Source organism: Schistocerca piceifrons, chromosome 3 (genome assembly GCF_021461385.2).
Source record: "Schistocerca piceifrons isolate TAMUIC-IGC-003096 chromosome 3, iqSchPice1.1, whole genome shotgun sequence".
Lineage (NCBI taxonomy): Eukaryota > Metazoa > Arthropoda > Insecta > Orthoptera > Acrididae > Schistocerca > Schistocerca piceifrons.
Genome location: NC_060140.1, coordinates 377,708,048 through 377,725,379, shown reverse-complemented (window position 1 = coordinate 377,725,379; position 17,332 = coordinate 377,708,048). Strand labels below are relative to the sequence as shown.

At 40.7% G+C, this 17,332-nt stretch overlaps 1 protein-coding gene across 1 annotated transcript in view; it reads left to right on the top strand.

The window, feature by feature from the left end:
- Positions 1–5,974: 5,974 nt before the first annotated feature.
- The window catches only part of LOC124789696 (echinoderm microtubule-associated protein-like CG42247), a 327,329-nt gene continuing 315,971 nt past the window's right edge, over positions 5,975–17,332 (top strand). Inside the window, exon 1 of the mRNA XM_047257139.1 lies at positions 5,975–6,071. Within this exon, the coding sequence (XP_047113095.1) occupies positions 5,988–6,071 (84 nt within the window). The 5' untranslated portion in view covers positions 5,975–5,987. The remainder of the gene's footprint in view (positions 6,072–17,332) is intronic.

The following is a 17,332-nucleotide window of genomic DNA, read 5'->3' as shown; positions in this document are numbered from 1 at the left end:
CAGTCCTATAGGGTTAGGGAAGGATGGAGAAGGAAGTCGACCGTGTCCTTTCAAAGGAACCATCCCGGCATTATTGAACCGTCGTCCTCCCGAATGCGAGTCCAGTGTGCTAATCACTGCGCTACCTCGCTCAGTCTATTGCGAACTGTAACAGAAGGAAAGTGGAAAACTAATTGTGAGTACAATAGGTTTCCGTAAATTAATACAAATACCAGTTTTCTTGCCTGTATTGTTAACGCTTCTTTGTGGATCATTTCAGGCATTTGTTAGTCCTTTCTGTGTTAAAACGATGCCAACGGAGTTTTTATATCATTTTATGCGAACAGTTTGCATTAATATTTTATGTGCTCGTTGTAGAATTTTTTGGTGCATGAATGCACTCATATTTAAGGGATTATTGCTGCATGAAATCTGATCCCTAATTACGACACTAGCAGCGTTTTCTTGGTCAGGAATGCCTGCTCTGCCCATGCTATTCTGCTTTTTATGTCCTCCTTGCTTCGTCCATCATGTGTTATTTTGTTTCTAAGGTATCATAATTCCTTCACTATGTCTGCTTTGTGTTCGACATTACATTTATCGTTACTCTTATTCGCTACTCCACATTACTTTCTTCTTTTTTCAAATTGTACACCGTCATTACGAATTAGTGTTTGATTTACGTCTGGCAGTGTGATGAAGAATTAGTGTTTGGTTTACGTCTGGCAGTGTAGTGAAATAGATAAACAACGAATAGTGTTCAGAACTGCTAGCAGACCGGAACCTACGATGTAGACTACCAGTGGCACACACACGACTCGAACATCTGCTGCCTGCGTAGTTCTCTTATAAGGAGCTTTGGCTTTGGTGGCTTCATCTTTGTTCAGGACTCTATTTAATTTATTATTATACAGCGTTACGAGGCGTCCCAGAACACATACTCGCAATAAACCTGAATTTCTCTTCGCGTTTCTACAATGATCAGAGGGCAGTTTTTCTCTAAATGTGACAGACAATTTCCCGCTAAAATTTACAAGTTTGGGTCACGATCCGACAGTTATTGGAAAGATATAATATATGCCTCTCTGAGGTGGTTTTAGGAGCAGGTTTAGACACAAAGCCTTCATACAATGCAAATGGTAGGCAGTAGGTTAGGGTTTGACTCTTGAACAACTGTGGAGTCATTATAAACAAGAAATACTAAGGATTATCCAACACGTTATGGCACTCGCCAGCATTGATTAAGGAAGACCGAAAACGGGATGCTCGAATTGGATGCTCAAACGGGGATATAAAAACCTTTGTTCCTGATTTGAACAGAATATTTCAAAATGTGCGTCGCTGCTTTCGGTATCGAGTAGAGAATGATCCGATCGTGAAACATATCAGAGTCTTACAGTTAGGAAGGGAAGTTGAAGTTTTACGTTTGAAATTTCATCAAAGATGGACGGAAATTCGGATTGGACATGAATGAGGCAGGAAGTCAGCTGCGATTTATTTGAAGGAACAATTCCTGCGTTCGCCTTTAAAATTATGGAGAGAAGCCATGGAAAGCATAAAACATTGTCAGCAACCGGAGATATGAATATCGCCCTTTCAAATACGTGTCTTAACCCCTGAGCTTCCTTCGGTAAAATGGTTTCCAATATCTATGTTGATCACATACATAACTTCGACAAACTGATTCGATCTCACTTATTAATTTAATTAAATGAGGAAATCAACTGTTGGATCGTTATTCATCAGACAAAACTGAAGCTATTTTTTCACTTTTATACGACACTACTGCACAAACAACGGGTGGAATTTCAACAAAGATATGAAGCAACGGATATCCAAAATATCTTGGTCTGTTTCTAGCGCTGATAAACTGTATCGTGTTGCACAGTTTCTATTTGATAATGTATTCTGTTTAATGATGTATAAACACAGGCAATAACAATCATTTGTAATACTCAATTTCCCATACATGAGTTAATCTGTATGCAAAATTCCACGCATTCATCAATCAGGAAAAGCAGTTTTTCTGTATCCGAACTCGTACCTGTTTGTCTCATTGATACTGCTCTTTCCAAGACAGAAACAATGAACTGGCAGAGGAACCAGGAACTTGGAGTGCGGACACAAGAATCTGCAGAATGAAAATGTGTGGCAGGTCATTAAGAGTGCTAAGAGAAAAGGTCTGGTTTTAATTCTGTACAGCGATCAAATTTATTCGACCACGATCTTTAGTAACAGCAATCGTGAAACGTGTAACATGAATCTGAAATCCATCACTGAACATAAGACTCGGTAGAAGCAGTCCACCACCTTACCATTTCTTGCAGAGCTTATAGCTATGCAGCACAATAGGTATGCCGAATATATGTTTAGATATGGAGAAGGTATCACGGCAGTTGAAACTGTAATTCGAGTCGTGAGACTCATGTGGATGGCTTAATTTAAGGGGAAGGGGCAGTTTCCTGCGGCAAATGCTCTTGAATGTAAGGAAGATAGAACTATTTTTCATTTATACATTCTCGAAGAAAGATTATAGTGTAAAATCTGGTAGGTTTCTATATCATTACATACAGAATACTGGCTAGTGATTCTGTCTGTGTTGGGGCGTGTCTTGTTTCGGAACTTCCGAGCAGTTTAATACTGCATGTTGAATATGGACTAGGCGACAAGAGTAGTACTTAATAGACTGACTCTCGGGACTAACAATAAAGGTTTTGAAGGAGATTTACTGAACTACATTGTAAGATTTCTTTCCCTCCTCTACAGAGGAGTGTAAGCTATTTTTAAATTTCCTGACAGATTAAAGTTTCTTGTATGTCTGGGACGCTAATGTGTACCTTTCCTTAAAGGGTATTAACTGAAAATGATATGCAAGGGAGACTACGTGGAGCTTGCAAGGCAAGAGAGAGATACTGATTTGTGTCTGAGTAACTCATTACCTGCGGAATGGAAAGGTCCACATTCGATTCCCAGCTCAGTATTCAGTTCTGTCACGGCGTTTCAAAATTGTAAATGAACAAGGAAGAAATAAGAATACGAAAAGACTAGCAAAACCGGAAGTGATATGTGTGAACCATTACCTCGTATCATTCACTGTAACAGGCACTTTACCACTGGTTACTCACATGGAACCCAGTTCAAAGCTTTTTTCGTAGTTTGCTGTTCCATGAGGCTTATCACCAGAAAATCATAACAGCAAAGGGGCGAGACAATAATTTATTACGTTGCCTTCTTCCACCAACAATACTTTAAATAACTTGGTAAAGTTTTTCAGAGCTTATCAAGCCCCTGAAAATGTTCAGCACTTTCAATTAATTATAAACTGTTCTGAATAATCATTTCTCAATTTGTTTTCAACTTCATTTTCTGGGATCACTCACTACAAATTCGGTAACGGACATCATCAACACATTTACTGTTATATTTACTTTTATCTGTTGAGCTACACATTTCGAACTCTGGGTACTAACATTGAGATTTTCATTTCTTAGTATTATTTTATTTACAATAATACAATTAAAACTCTTTCTTAGTATAAACATATATTGTTTGATGAAGTTAAGAGATCTTTGGTTAATCTTCGGATCTGAGGTTTTGACCATTTTACTTACTTATTCTTGTGGTAACTAGCTGCTCACTGCTCACAGAAAAGGCTTTATCAAGAATGTCAAAACACTGGATCCGAAGATTCTGGAAAGAATGATGCCTCATCAAACCCCAAGAACCTTTAAGTTCAGTGACAATGGCGACGAAAAGCTACGTTCTTATCTTTTGTTTGGTTCGACAGCGGCAAATGGCGATAAAAGTGATGTATCTAGGCATTACAATATATGTAATAGATGAATTAGCAATGTATTCGTCCGAAATTTTTTAATTTAAGAAATAAAGATTTATAAGCTCCTCGATATCGAAATGCGTGAAATAAGTACACCTAATGAAAATATTTATATTGATTTAGTTGTAAGTTGCAACAGATAAAAATTCGTGAAGTAAATATATGTAATGACAAGGGATGTACACCGTAGATGTTTCCGATACAGACTTGCGTTGTGACGTCTGCAAACCATTTTTCTTTAAATTTTGATTGTGTTATATACCTAATCAATAGATACTTGGTCAGTGAGCCTGAATTTTGGCTCACACTTTCTCCTCTCAGTATGAATCTGTTTACCATCTCATTTACTGTGCACGCACCTCTCCGGTATTAAACACGTTTGTTTATCCTATATCTCATATGAGCTCGTTCCAACGCTCTATCGTTTGTGTCCGATTTCCAGGCGTCCTCTGAGCAAAATGGCTCAGTAGTTAAAGTATTGTTTGCACATCCAGGAGTTGCTGGATTCAAATCCCTATCCCCATGGTGCAGATTTAACATATGCCTAGTTCATCTACATACCTTGGGGCGAAATGTGGGTTGATTGCGTTGGAAAGAACACGGCCAGTACTCTTCTACACCCTTGTTCATTCAGTGCTTGTTTTCCATGTCTGATATCCTCATTGTTGATAGGACGTTAAACCCTTATAAATCTTCCTTTTCTAAACTCAGTAATATCCCACAGTCAGTATCAGCACATCTAAAAATGTACAACAATCCACTTTTCTAGCCTCAGTACTATTCCACAGTCTGTACTAGCACATGTCAAAATTTACAACAATCCGCTTTAAGTACCTCCTCCCATCTGACTTGGAATCTATGCTTAAAGGCATAACAGAATTCCCATTTTTCTCTCGATGCTAGTGTTCATCCTCTGCTTTGCCACTCCTTTACTTTCATCAGCTTGGTTCGTGATCCTCTAGCCAATCACCTCATTCGTTTTCTCTTTCATACGACCAACTCTCATGTGAACTCCCCAGCACCAATTGAACGTATCATTTACAGTAGCCATGCGTATTTATTATACTTCTCACTAAGAGTTAACTCCAGTAATAGATGAACTTAAGTCTCTTAAAAAGGATCCACGTGGGAAGAATAATAATTGTGCCTGTTTACAGTACATTGGTTTTTAACTGATATTCGTAACTTTCACAGTTAAGGTTAACTGTATATGTTAACGTTTAAAATCCACACCACCTTACGTCTTATTTAAAGCTATTCCTCAAGTCAAAATCTACTTAATTTCATTGTCTTTCTATCCATGTTTTCCAGTAATATGAAGTACTACCATACCATGAAAATCACTTACCATTAACATTTACTGAATCCTGAAATCATCATTAATCACATTCTTTTAAATAAAGCACCAACATGACTTCTCCATTCCTTTTTTAGACCAGAAAATTTACATTTTTGTTTATTTTAACTGTTCATTTCCTTTGGTTGAAAAACTGATGTAAATGTTACTGCTGGCATCTCAACATCTGTTTTCGGAGAGAGGGGTGACTCACCAATAAAAACGAAATAAAATAAGTTTAACCAAAAACCTAATCATCCGCAATTTCTTGTCGCAATCGTTTCTGTAAGTCCTCCTTGCTTTGCGACTCTGTGAAAACCGAAGAGTGCCACGACCTTTCTCACTCTGGTGGAAAGCCCGCTCTTGCGTGTCATGAAGGACGAGTATATCTGCACATAGGTGAAATTCCTCAATTGCCACAGACACGGTTTGTTCCCTGAGCCAGCCATTAAGAGAACGAGCAAAGTGGTACGAAGCGAAGGGCGAAGCAGAGAGTAGATTTAATTGCGGCGGGGCGAGGCGAGGTGAAGAGAAGCGACCGGACTGAAAATGGCGCCGTCGGTCAGGGAGGGGCTCGGGGGCGGACTGAACGTCTTCCGTGCCGGATTCTGATATCCATATGACCTTGGTCGGGGCAGAATTTTTTTGCTGAATTCGAAATGAAACGCCCAGAAAAAATCGACTCTTACATTAGCGCAACCTTGGCGGAGGGGGGAGGGGAGAGAGCGCATGCGCAGAAACCGCTTCGCGAGCGAGCCACGCCCGACGGTGTGCTGCTAGTCTCGGTGGGGTATCTTTCGCGCACAAGTCTTTGCAAGCTCGCCGCGGCGCCACGCTATGAATTACGATATCCGCCACTTCTACGATTACCCTATGTTCGGGTCGTTTCACGTCATAGGAATACCTGCTATATATCAACAAGTAAGTTTCCTTACGATCGACACTTGAATTCTTTTTTTGCAAACTTTTGATGTCGATTCATATTTTATTTTCATTTTGAAATTAGTACTAATTATAATATCCTTTCTTCTAAGAATTGGCATGATTGGGCTTTGTGTCATCCGTATTTTTGAAAATAACATTTTATATTCTGTGATATTACCAAATTCAGTATTTGTAAAGTTTTGTATCGTTTTTATTCAGGATTTTTAGTTGCCTTTGGCCAGTTAAAATACAATCAAACCGAACTACAACAATTTCATTTTATGAAAAGATTTTACTAATGCCGTACAGTGGTGGGTCTCTTAAACCTTATTTTATTTCTCTTTTTACTAAATGTTAAGAATATAGCTTCGAAAGCAATCCAACAATATAATTCGCAAAAAGATTTTTTGCCTATTTATTACGTCTACAGAACAAACGTGCCACATATTCATTACACACTTCGTGTTTTAATGTTTAGGCTTTTGAATAGCGTGGCATTAGTGTTGATAGATCATGAACTCAGTTCAGATCTCGAAACACACTGGACAAGCAGTGTCATTTACGCGAAAATAACAAGGAAATCACTCCCGTAAGGTGTTATACTGACTCTGACAACTGAGAATATGAGCAGTGGCACCCAGTGAATGACCCACACTAACTAAAAGTTATGTGCAAAACGAAGTATGCTCATGCGGTTCTATAGGCGCCCTCATAGGCTGAATTATCGCTTATTTCCATATTTAAATGACAGTAACAACAGAAATATATCTGACGTTATCACGTTGGAATAGTAATGAGAAACTTATTCTTTTAGCAAAATTATTTTAATTCATTCACCATTCCCACATTGGTACTATTAAGTATACAGCTAAATTTATTTGTTTATTACACATACACTGTATTCGAAATTTGCATTGGAATTCCACTATTTTTTCCTCTTTTCCTTGTTTGTATGGTATATTTAGTAATTATATTGCTTTTAGTGTTCTATGTTCCAAGTAAGTCACTGTTCTATACGTGAGCCCTGCACTGATGTCCTAATCCAATGCCTAATTTCATGACACTTACGAATCCACGAATCTCCCATTAGAAATATGCATTTTCTCTCGACTTAAGTTGTGGGCCTAAACTGAAGTCCGTTTGGACATTCTGAATCACAAACTTACATAAACTTCCTCTCTTCAGCTGTGATTCATTACGAATGCACCTACCAATTCACTTTTATCTGTCAATACGATTTTTGTGTCTTTTTGTTTTGTTAAACAGATAAGGTGGAATTCCATCCATATTCTTTCTGTCTTTTCGTTACAATCGTTTATTAAAGTCGAAGCAAATTTCTTTTAATATATCGTTCTTCTTCATCCAATATTCTTTTATGATTTCACTTCCTTCGTTTCTCTGTCTTCATATCACATCTTTCATGTTCTTTCTGCTTCTTCAGTGATGGGTATCCTAACCCATTATTTTTTCTCGGGTCCAGCTGGTTATTTGCTTTCCCCAGAGGTACGTTCAGATCTGTTTTGTTACCATGTTGTCATTCATTACATATAAATGTTTAAAAATTATAAATTTTTCTCTTCATTATTATTGTTTCTGCATTTTTTATCATTTGGTATGTTAAATCATTCCTCAAACCTGTTAGTGTATTCGTTTTATGTGCCTTAATTGTACTTTTCGTTATTTGTAATAACTTCCCTAATTTATAATTCAGTATTAAATATGTGTCTTTACAGAGGAATTCTGAATTCACATATGTGAAAGGTAATCTTAAAATCACTTACGTCCACTTTACATGCTTTCTCAAGGCAATTTTTTTGTTATTATTAAAATTCAACATATTCTTCCTCCATACCAACGAAGATACCACAAACTTTTTACTATAAAATTTAAGTTTGTGTTATTCTTTCCTTTTTGCTTGGACGACTAAGAAAGAGACACTACATTCCATTTGAAATTTGCTCCTCCTGTCAAGTATGTTGCGAGTGTTGATGTCAGTATATATCCGACTCATTTTTCAAAAATGTTGTAAAACTAAATTACAGTATATATAGATATAAATTATGCTAAAGGCATACAGAATAGTTTCATTTTTTTGTTCGTGTCTATTCTACTTCTACTATATTATTCTCCTATCTCAGAGGAGTTTTTGATGTCAACTACACTTATTTACATAGATCACATTACTCAGATCTTCAAGAGTTCGTTACCCTCTTCGTAATCACCGTGGTCACAAACTGTGACTAGCTATCGATTAACTCCGATCGCTCCTGTTAGGTTTCAGTTTCTCATGTAACTAATACAAAGTAGCTTTGTTCTATGCATACTCAGAAGTTCGTTATCTCACACGTCGTGAATCTGAGAGTAGAATGTACGCTCTAAACAAACTGTCTAACGCAGGCAGTCTTAAAACCAATAACGAAAGCGGGCTGACGCTAAGAGAGGGAGAGAGAGAGTGCCGTCAGAGAACGTTCTAAATGATCTCAGTCATGGGAGTGGCTTTTTCACGGATCACCACTTCCAACGCGGAAAATACTCTACTAGACAAGGAATTCTGGAAATTTAGTTAGTTCATAAAGAAATCAGTTATACCGACCTCAAATCTTCAACTGTTTCGCTGGCTGTTTTACTTTAGCAAGAAACTTCACGCATTTCGAGAAGTCTTCACGTAGTTTCTTTTGTTTTCTCCTACATCTTAAGATTACCCGTTAAATGATTCCGTCATTAATTGTGTATCTCTTCATTACACATTGTTACGTTGTTCTTCGGTAAGTTTGTTTGCATTTGTATTACTGTTATTGAAATTTACCATAAAACTATTTTATATTGTGTTCCAGATATTTTTTCCGAAACATTACCCAGTATTTATTCCTTTATGTCATGCCTTTATTTCATACTGATGCCGAAAATGAAGTAAAGGAAGTTAGAGCACGCCACCTGCTTGGTAACAGTTTTGACCTAAAAGTGCTCGTTTTACCAAGTACACGGATGCTTGTGTCCTAAAAACAGTTTGGCTGCCTCACGGTACTATATCCACGCTGAATGAAAAGTCTTCGCGCCAAAAGTCCTGAATGAGAGCATGCGCAAGGAGACAGCAAATATGGCTGACTTAGAAACCATAAAATGTAGTCCTTACCGTGTCTTACTGATTTCATGGGACTTTAATTTCATTATTACGTCTTTCGTAAAAAGATATAAGAGAACGGAAAGTGTCGCTTATTTTAAACAACCTCGAAATGTCACTTTCGCAGCTATAGTTACGTGTGTGACACCATCGAGCCCGCGAGAAATAACACGAAAAGACGCACATACTTTGGAAAAACACTCCATACACTTTAACGGCTAAGAAGAAAATCTGCATTGTAATAATTCATTTATAGTAATCCTGTGCCACATGCATAATCTGAGTTCTACCAAAATATTTCGCCGCGCGCATTTTGTTTTGCATAGTGTAACAACAATTCTCATGAGCTTTTAGAAGACTCTGATGTAATAAATAAAGAGAAATACAAATAAGAGCATGCCATAATAGACCGTAAGATACTGAAGCGTTTTTGATTCTCTATCTGGTGAGGATTTCACACGTGACGTGGATTAGCACCTTTCCTTCGAACTGTATGTGTTTCTTGCGTGGACCGTCATGATAAGTGTGTGAAGAGATTTTTGGTGTCGGTGAGGGGTGAAACATGGTGTGATACACAGCAAAACATTCCAACTGAACGCCATCAAAGGGTCTTTAGTGCATAATGTACGGATTCGACAGAAGGCTCACCATCAATTATCAGTCTGTGAGACACTGTGAAGACGTTTGGGATTTAATCGTGAGCATAAACGATCTGCGGACTTTTTTTCAATTTCTTGGATATATTCCAACCTTTGTCTTCCCCAACAGTTTTTGGCTCCCATTAGTAACATGGAAGCCACTCCCTGACATCTTAACCCATATCCTATCATCCTTTTCTTCTTTTTTTCAGTTTTCCACATACTTACACTCCTGGAAATGGAAAAAAGAACACATTGACGCCGGTGTGTCAGACCCACCATACTTGCTCCGGACACTGCGAGAGGGCTGTACAAGCAATGATCACACGCACGGCACAGCGGACACACCAGGAACCGCGGTGTTGGCCGTCGAATGGCGCTAGCTGCGCAGCATTTGTGCACCGCTGCCGTCAGTGTCAGCCAGTTTGCCGTGGCATACGGAGCTCCATCGCAGTCTTTAACACTGGTAGCATGCCGCGACAGCGTGGACGTGAACCGTATGTGCAGTTGACGGACTTTGAGCGAGGGCGTATAGTGGGCATGCGGGAGGCCGGGTGGACGTACCGCCGAATTGCTCAACACGTGGGGCGTGAGGTCTCCACAGTACATCGATGTTGTCGCCAGTGGTCGGCGGAAGGTGCACGTGCCCGTCGACCTGGGACCAGACCGCAGCGACGCACGGATGCACGCCAAGACCGTAGGATCCTACGCAGTGCCGTAGGGGACCGCACCGCCACTTCCCAGCAAATTAGGGACACTGTTGCTCCTGGGGTATCGGCGAGGACCATTCGCAACCGTCTCCATGAAGCTGGGCTACGGTCCCGCACACCGTTAGGCCGTCTTCCGCTCACGCCCCAACACCGTGCAGCCCGCCTCCAGTGGTGTCGCGACAGGCGTGAATGGAGGGACGAATGGAGACATGTCGTCTTCAGCGATGAGAGTTGCTTCTGCCTTGGTGCCAACGATGGTCGTATGCGTGTTTGGCGCCGTGCAGGTGAGCGCCACAATCAGGACTGCATACGACCGAGGCACACAGGGCCAACACCCGGCATCATGGTGTGGGGAGCGATCTCCTACACTGGCCGTACACCACTGGTGATCGTCGAGGGGACACTGAATAGTGCACGGTACATCCAAACCGTCATCGAACCCATCGTTCTACCATTCCTAGACCGGCAAGGGAACTTGCTGTTCCAACAGGACAATGCACGTCCGCATGTATCCCGTGCCACCCAACGTGCTCTAGAAGGTGTAAGTCAACTACCCTGGCCAGCAAGATCTCCGGATCTGTCCCCCATTGAGCATGTTTGGGACTGGATGAAGCGTCGTCTCACGCGGTCTGCACGTCCAGCACGAACGCTGGTCCAACTGAGGCGCCAGGTGGAAATGGCATGGCAAGCCGTTCCACAGGACTACATCCAGCATCTCTACGATCGTCTCCATGGGAGAATAGCAGCCTGCATTGCTGCGAAAGGTGGATATACACTGTACTAGTGCCGACATTGTGCATGCTCTGTTGCCTGTGTCTATGTGCCTGTGGTTCTGTCAGTGTGATCATGTGATGTATCTGATCCCAGGAATGTGTCAATAAAGTTTCCCCTTCCTGGGACAATGAATTCACGGTGTTCTTATTTCAATTTCCAGGAGTGTATTTCCTCATTCTTTTAAATCCACTTAAGACCTCCTCATTCTTATCAGTCCACTTAATTGTCAGGAACATTTTGTACCACCCCATTTGAAACACTTCGATTCTCTTGTTATCTGGTTTCCTGGCTATACGTGATTCACCACTACACAATGATGAGCACCAGTACATTCTCCGAATACCCTCCTCAAATTAAGGCTGGTGTTTGATATAAGTAGACTTCTTTTGGCCAGGAATTCTCTCTTTACCGATACTATCGTGCTTTTTACGTCCCTTTTGCTTGGCCCGTTATAAGTTATTTTGCTTCGAAGGTGGCAGAATTCCTTCACTTTGTCTACTTCGTGGTCTCTAACTTTGATGTTAAATCTATCGCCAATCCCGTTGCTGCTACTCCTCATTATTTTCGTATTTCTTTAGTTTACTCACAATCCATAGTCTGTGCTGACTGTTAATTCTGTTCATCAGGACCGGTAATTCCTCTTCGATTTTACTGAGGATGACAATGTAATTGGTATCCTTTCACCCTTAATTTTTATCCCTCTCCTGAACGTCCTGATAAAATCAGAAGCCAAATCGCACAATCGTCAGTGATCTGTAACACGGAGGCTGTGTACACGATAAGTCACAGACTCTTATTATGAAAGTAAAAGTTCTCAGACTTGAGTACAGGATAAAGGCCGTATAATTAAAACATGACGAAGTCTTCTTTTCGTAGCCGGACTTCGTAGCAGAAGTGAATTGTACCAATGTGTGTTTCGATCTCCCATAGGAATTCGCTGGAATGAAGAGAGCACAGTGCTATCGTGATGACAAATATAATAATCTTGAACATGTTGAGCCCACAGCATCTGTTAACAGAAACAGTCCCATTTGTTGCTGCAATTTGGAACTAAAAATCTGTAACCTTCTCAAAGTTCTGCACTAGAAACCATGCAATCACTCCGTGTCATGGTCTTCCACACGGTGTAGGGCAGTAACCCTCACCTTATCCAAAGCATTTTCACTACCTAGACCTCACAGATATCTCCTGCGGAATTTATGCTCTTGCTGATTTATAGCGTTCTGCCTGCTATGTTATACATTCACGCTGTCATGCATATATTCATGTGATGGCTACAGAAGCGCGCATTCATTCTTCCGTGGAACCTTCTGTTCCAACCCCTTCCTAAAGAAAGAAATACTCAACGCGTAATGTTCATTAAATTAAATCAAAAAGATTTCTATTCCAACTCTCCGTTGCTTTTCTTAATAGGCCATTACTTACTGAAACATATTCTGATATAATCTTTTTGAACACGAATATTTAACCACAAGTCCTTGATGTGAAATTCCCCTTTAAGCTGTAGAGTAAGTCATCCCATGTCTTTTTCAATAAATATTTACCAGCTCGATTTTCTGATCGAATTTCAGAAGGGAGGAAGACAAAGGAAGATTAGATATTAGCTCCTCGTCAGGACCAGGCAAAGGAGAAGAACTTCGGATTATGCAAAGTAATCGGACATGTGCTTCTCGAAGAAACCATCCCAACATTGCCTTAACTGATTTAGGGTTTTGTTATTACGAAATCGATAAACCCCCAACCCCGATTCTGTAAAGAATCGAACTCTCTTCTATAAAACAACTTCAAACAGCTGATTACTTTGAAAATGAGTTAATTTGTTAGATATTTGACGTTAAACATGTAAGTGAGACAAAACTGGATCAATATAGTGTGAGTAATTCGCAAACCGTTTTAAGCAAAAGTTGGTTTTCCATACAGCTTAAAATTTATGACGTCATATGACGTCACACTGATTCTATCTGAAAAATGTGTTGCAAGTAGCATGAGTAGTAAAGATGTAATAAATTAAAATGCCATGACTGATGCTGAGGCTATATTACATAAACAGCGAAAATGTAGTAAGCGATACAGTTCTTTCGTTTCATTATTTTATCGGGGTGTCAGCAAGAAAAAGTTTCGAAAAGGTTTGAAATTATGTGGGAAGTTTGTTTCGAATCGCTAAGTGCTCTCATTCTCAAGTATCGCATGAATATACTGCAGGTTATTTGCACTCCGTGAGTTACTGTACATCAATTTACACTATGTGATCAAAAGTGTCCGGACACCTGCCTGAAAATGACTTACAAGTTCGTGGCGCCGTCCATCGGTAATGCTGAAATTCAGTATGATATTGACCCACCCTTAGGCTTGTTGAGAGCTTCCACTCTCGCAGACATATGTTCAATCAGGTGCTGGAAGGTTTCTTGGGGAATGGCAGTCCATTTTTCACGGAGTGCTGCACTGAGGAGAGGTATCGCTGGCGGTCGGTGAGGCCTGGGACAAAGTCGGCGTTCCAAAACTTCCCAAAGGTATTCTATAGGATTCAGGTCAAGACTCTGTGCAGGCCAGTCCATTACAGGGATGTTATTGTCGTGTAACCACTCCGCCACAAAACGTGCATTATGAACAGGTGCCAGATCGTGGTGAAAGATGCAATCGCCATCCCCGAATTGCTGTTCAACAGTGGAAAGCAAGAAGGTGCTTAAAACATCAATGTAGGCCTGTGCTGTGATAGTGCCACGCAAAACAACATGGGGCGCAAGCCCCCTCCATGAAAAACACGACCACACCATAACACCACCGCCTCCGAATTATACTGTTGGCACTATACACGCTGGCAGATGACGTTCGCCGAGAATTTGCCACACCTACACCCTGCCATCGGATCACCACGTTGTTTACCGTGACTCGTCACTCCAAACAACGTTTTTCCACTGTTCAATCATTCTATGTTTACGCTCCTTACACGAAGTGAGGCGTCGTTCTGCGTTTACCGGCGTGATGTGTGGCTTATGAGCAGTCGCTACACTAGACCATGAAATCCAAGTTTTCTCACCTCCCGCCTAACTTTCATAGTACTTGCAGTGGATCCTGATGCAGTTTGGAATTCCTGTGTGATGGTCTGGACAGATGTCTGCCTATTACACATTACGACCCTCTTCAACTAACGGCAGTTTCTGTCAGTCAACAGACGAGGTCGGCCTGTACGCTTTTGTGCTGTACGTGACCCTTCAAGTATCCACTTCAGTATCACATTGGAAACAGTGTACCTAGTTATGTTAAGGAGTGTGTAAATCACGCGTACAGACGTATGACACAAGTGACACCCAATCACCTGACCACGTTCGAAGTCTGTGAGTTCGACGAAACGCCTCATTCTGCTCTCACACGAAGTCTAATGACTACTGAGGTCGCTGATATGGAGTACCTGGTAGTAAGTGGCAGCACAATGCACCTAATATGAAACTATGTTTTTGGGGGTGTCCGGATACTTTTGATCACGTGGTGTATATTCACAGTTTCTGACTGTAATGCTTGTCTCACTATGTTACATCTTCTTCGTGAGGTATGATAAAAACGAATAAATTACGACAGCGTTTAAAATTTTTAAATCCGGTCAGTAGTTATGTGAAATACTGAAAATCAAACTCCTGTTGCCCTCACAAGCCATTAGATAAGCAAGCTGCAACCGGGATCGTACACCATGAACCATGAAATGCGTTAGCATGTTTACCATTCTGCTAGTTTGAGGCGCTAGCGCATTGTCAAGCTACTTCATAACAAACCCTTAATATATGATATGACCCACACAGCAGTAGGGGGAGAAGCAACATGTTATGGCGTGCCCTGTAAAAGTTTCACACAACTGTAGTAGGCAGGGACACAACTGTCACAGATGTCAAACCCATACGAAAAATGTGTGGGTTTTCTGACCATACCAGCGTACATCTCAAATTAAAACACGTTACTGCAACTAGACCAATGTCTTACTGCGCCACCTCGCTCTGATGTTCGAGAATAATATCGTTGATACTAACTGGGAAGCAAATTCACAACCAGTGGTTCTACTCGTGGACTCGAACATTTTTCGTGAAAATCTACTTGAAAAGTTTTGTACCTACCTACTTGTATTGAAATAAATTTGTCTATTACGGGACTGTCGTACGAATATTGTTAACTTTATTTTCAGGATGCAGTGATTTACAGCTTCTACAAACTTTTGGAAACTCGTTGTTTGCACGCAGCTGTATTGTACTATCTTAAACGACCAATTTCAGTCAGAAACGGACCATCTTCATGTATAATGTGACATCGCAAATCAAGTGCTTGACGATGCATAACTGTTAACTGGTCTACGGGATGATGCTTGTTAATAGTTACGAATTGCATGCATGTGACGTCGTTAATCAGATGCGTGACGGATCATAACTGTTAACTGGTTTACGAGATGACGCTTGTTAATAGATACGATTTGCATGCATCTGAGTAATGATGTCACATTATACCTAAGAATGGTCTCTTATAATCGGAACTGGTTATTTACTAAAGCGACAATACATCTCAATGCAATCAATGATTTTCGAAGAATATCATTAATGTTGTTAATAACATAACTTTGTCCATAGTTTAAAATTGTACGCCAAACGTAGACTTGATCGCAGAATTGAGCCACCATCTTTGAGCAAAGGATCCAGAATGTTTATCATGTACTACCGTTTTCTTCTTCACATCTACAAAATTGCCTTCGGTTAACAGAAGAACTATTATCGTTTATATGAGTCGAAATTTACGTTTGTTGACCCAGGTGAACTGTATGCCACACATCATTATCATTATCATTGTTATTATTGTCATAATCACTACTTATGAATGTATTTGTAAATAAGCGAAAGTGCGTGAAAAGACAACGAGAAGAAATCGCTTTTAATGATATTTAAATAAACCGTAACTGATTCTCGCGTATGTCACTCTAAATTTGACATTTGCAACAACTTGGCAGTGCCTTTCATTTCCGTGTAATATAACGTAATAGTTAAGCTACTGGACTCAAATTTAAGAGACATAGAATTCAGATGACTGAACGAAAACTCTGATTTAGGTTTCAAGTGCATTCCTTAAATGGTTTCCTGCGGATACCTGCCTAACTGTGTGCTTCTCTATCTTTGCTAAAACCCTACATCGACAAAACAACCTCTTTCATTCCTTCTTTCGAATCATTGGCTTATAGGGAAGATTCCGGTAAGTTTTCCTTGAGATTCAGTCAGAACTGACCTCGCTTATCTGCAAAGTACGATGAAGGAGCTGTTCGAGTTGTTCGTAATTTTGTTCTGCAGGCTTGCTGAGTTTTATGCAGTGCGCAGAAACGAAAAGCCATAGCAACATCCTTTGTATAAATACACTCCTGGAAATTGAAATAAGAACACCATGAATTCATTGTCCCAGGAAGGGGAAACTTTATTGACACATTCCTGGGGTCAGATACATCACATGATCACACTGACAGAACCACAGGCACATAGACACAGGCAACAGAGCATGCACAATGTTGGCACTAGTACAGTGTATATCCACCTTTCGCAGCAATGCAGGCTGCTATTCTCCCATGGAGACGATCGTAGAGATGCTGGATGTAGTCCTGTGGAACGGCTTGCCATGTCATTTTCACCTGGCGCCTCAGTTGGACCAGCGTTCGTGCTGGACGTGCAGACCGCGTGAGACGACGCTTCATCCAGTCCCAAACATGCTCAATGAGGGACAGATCCGGAGATCTTGCTGGCCAGGGTAGTTGACTTACACCTTCTAGAGCACGTTGGGTGGCACGGGATACATGCGGACGTGCATTGCCCTATTGGAACAGCAAGTTCCCTTGCCGGTCTAGGAATGGTAGAACGATGGGTTCGATGACGGTTTGGATGTACCGTGCACTATTCAGTGTCCCCTCGACGATCACCAGTGGTGTACGGCCGGTGTAGGAGATCGCTCCCCACACCATGATGCCGGGTGTTGGCCCTGTGTGCCTCGGTCGTATGCAGT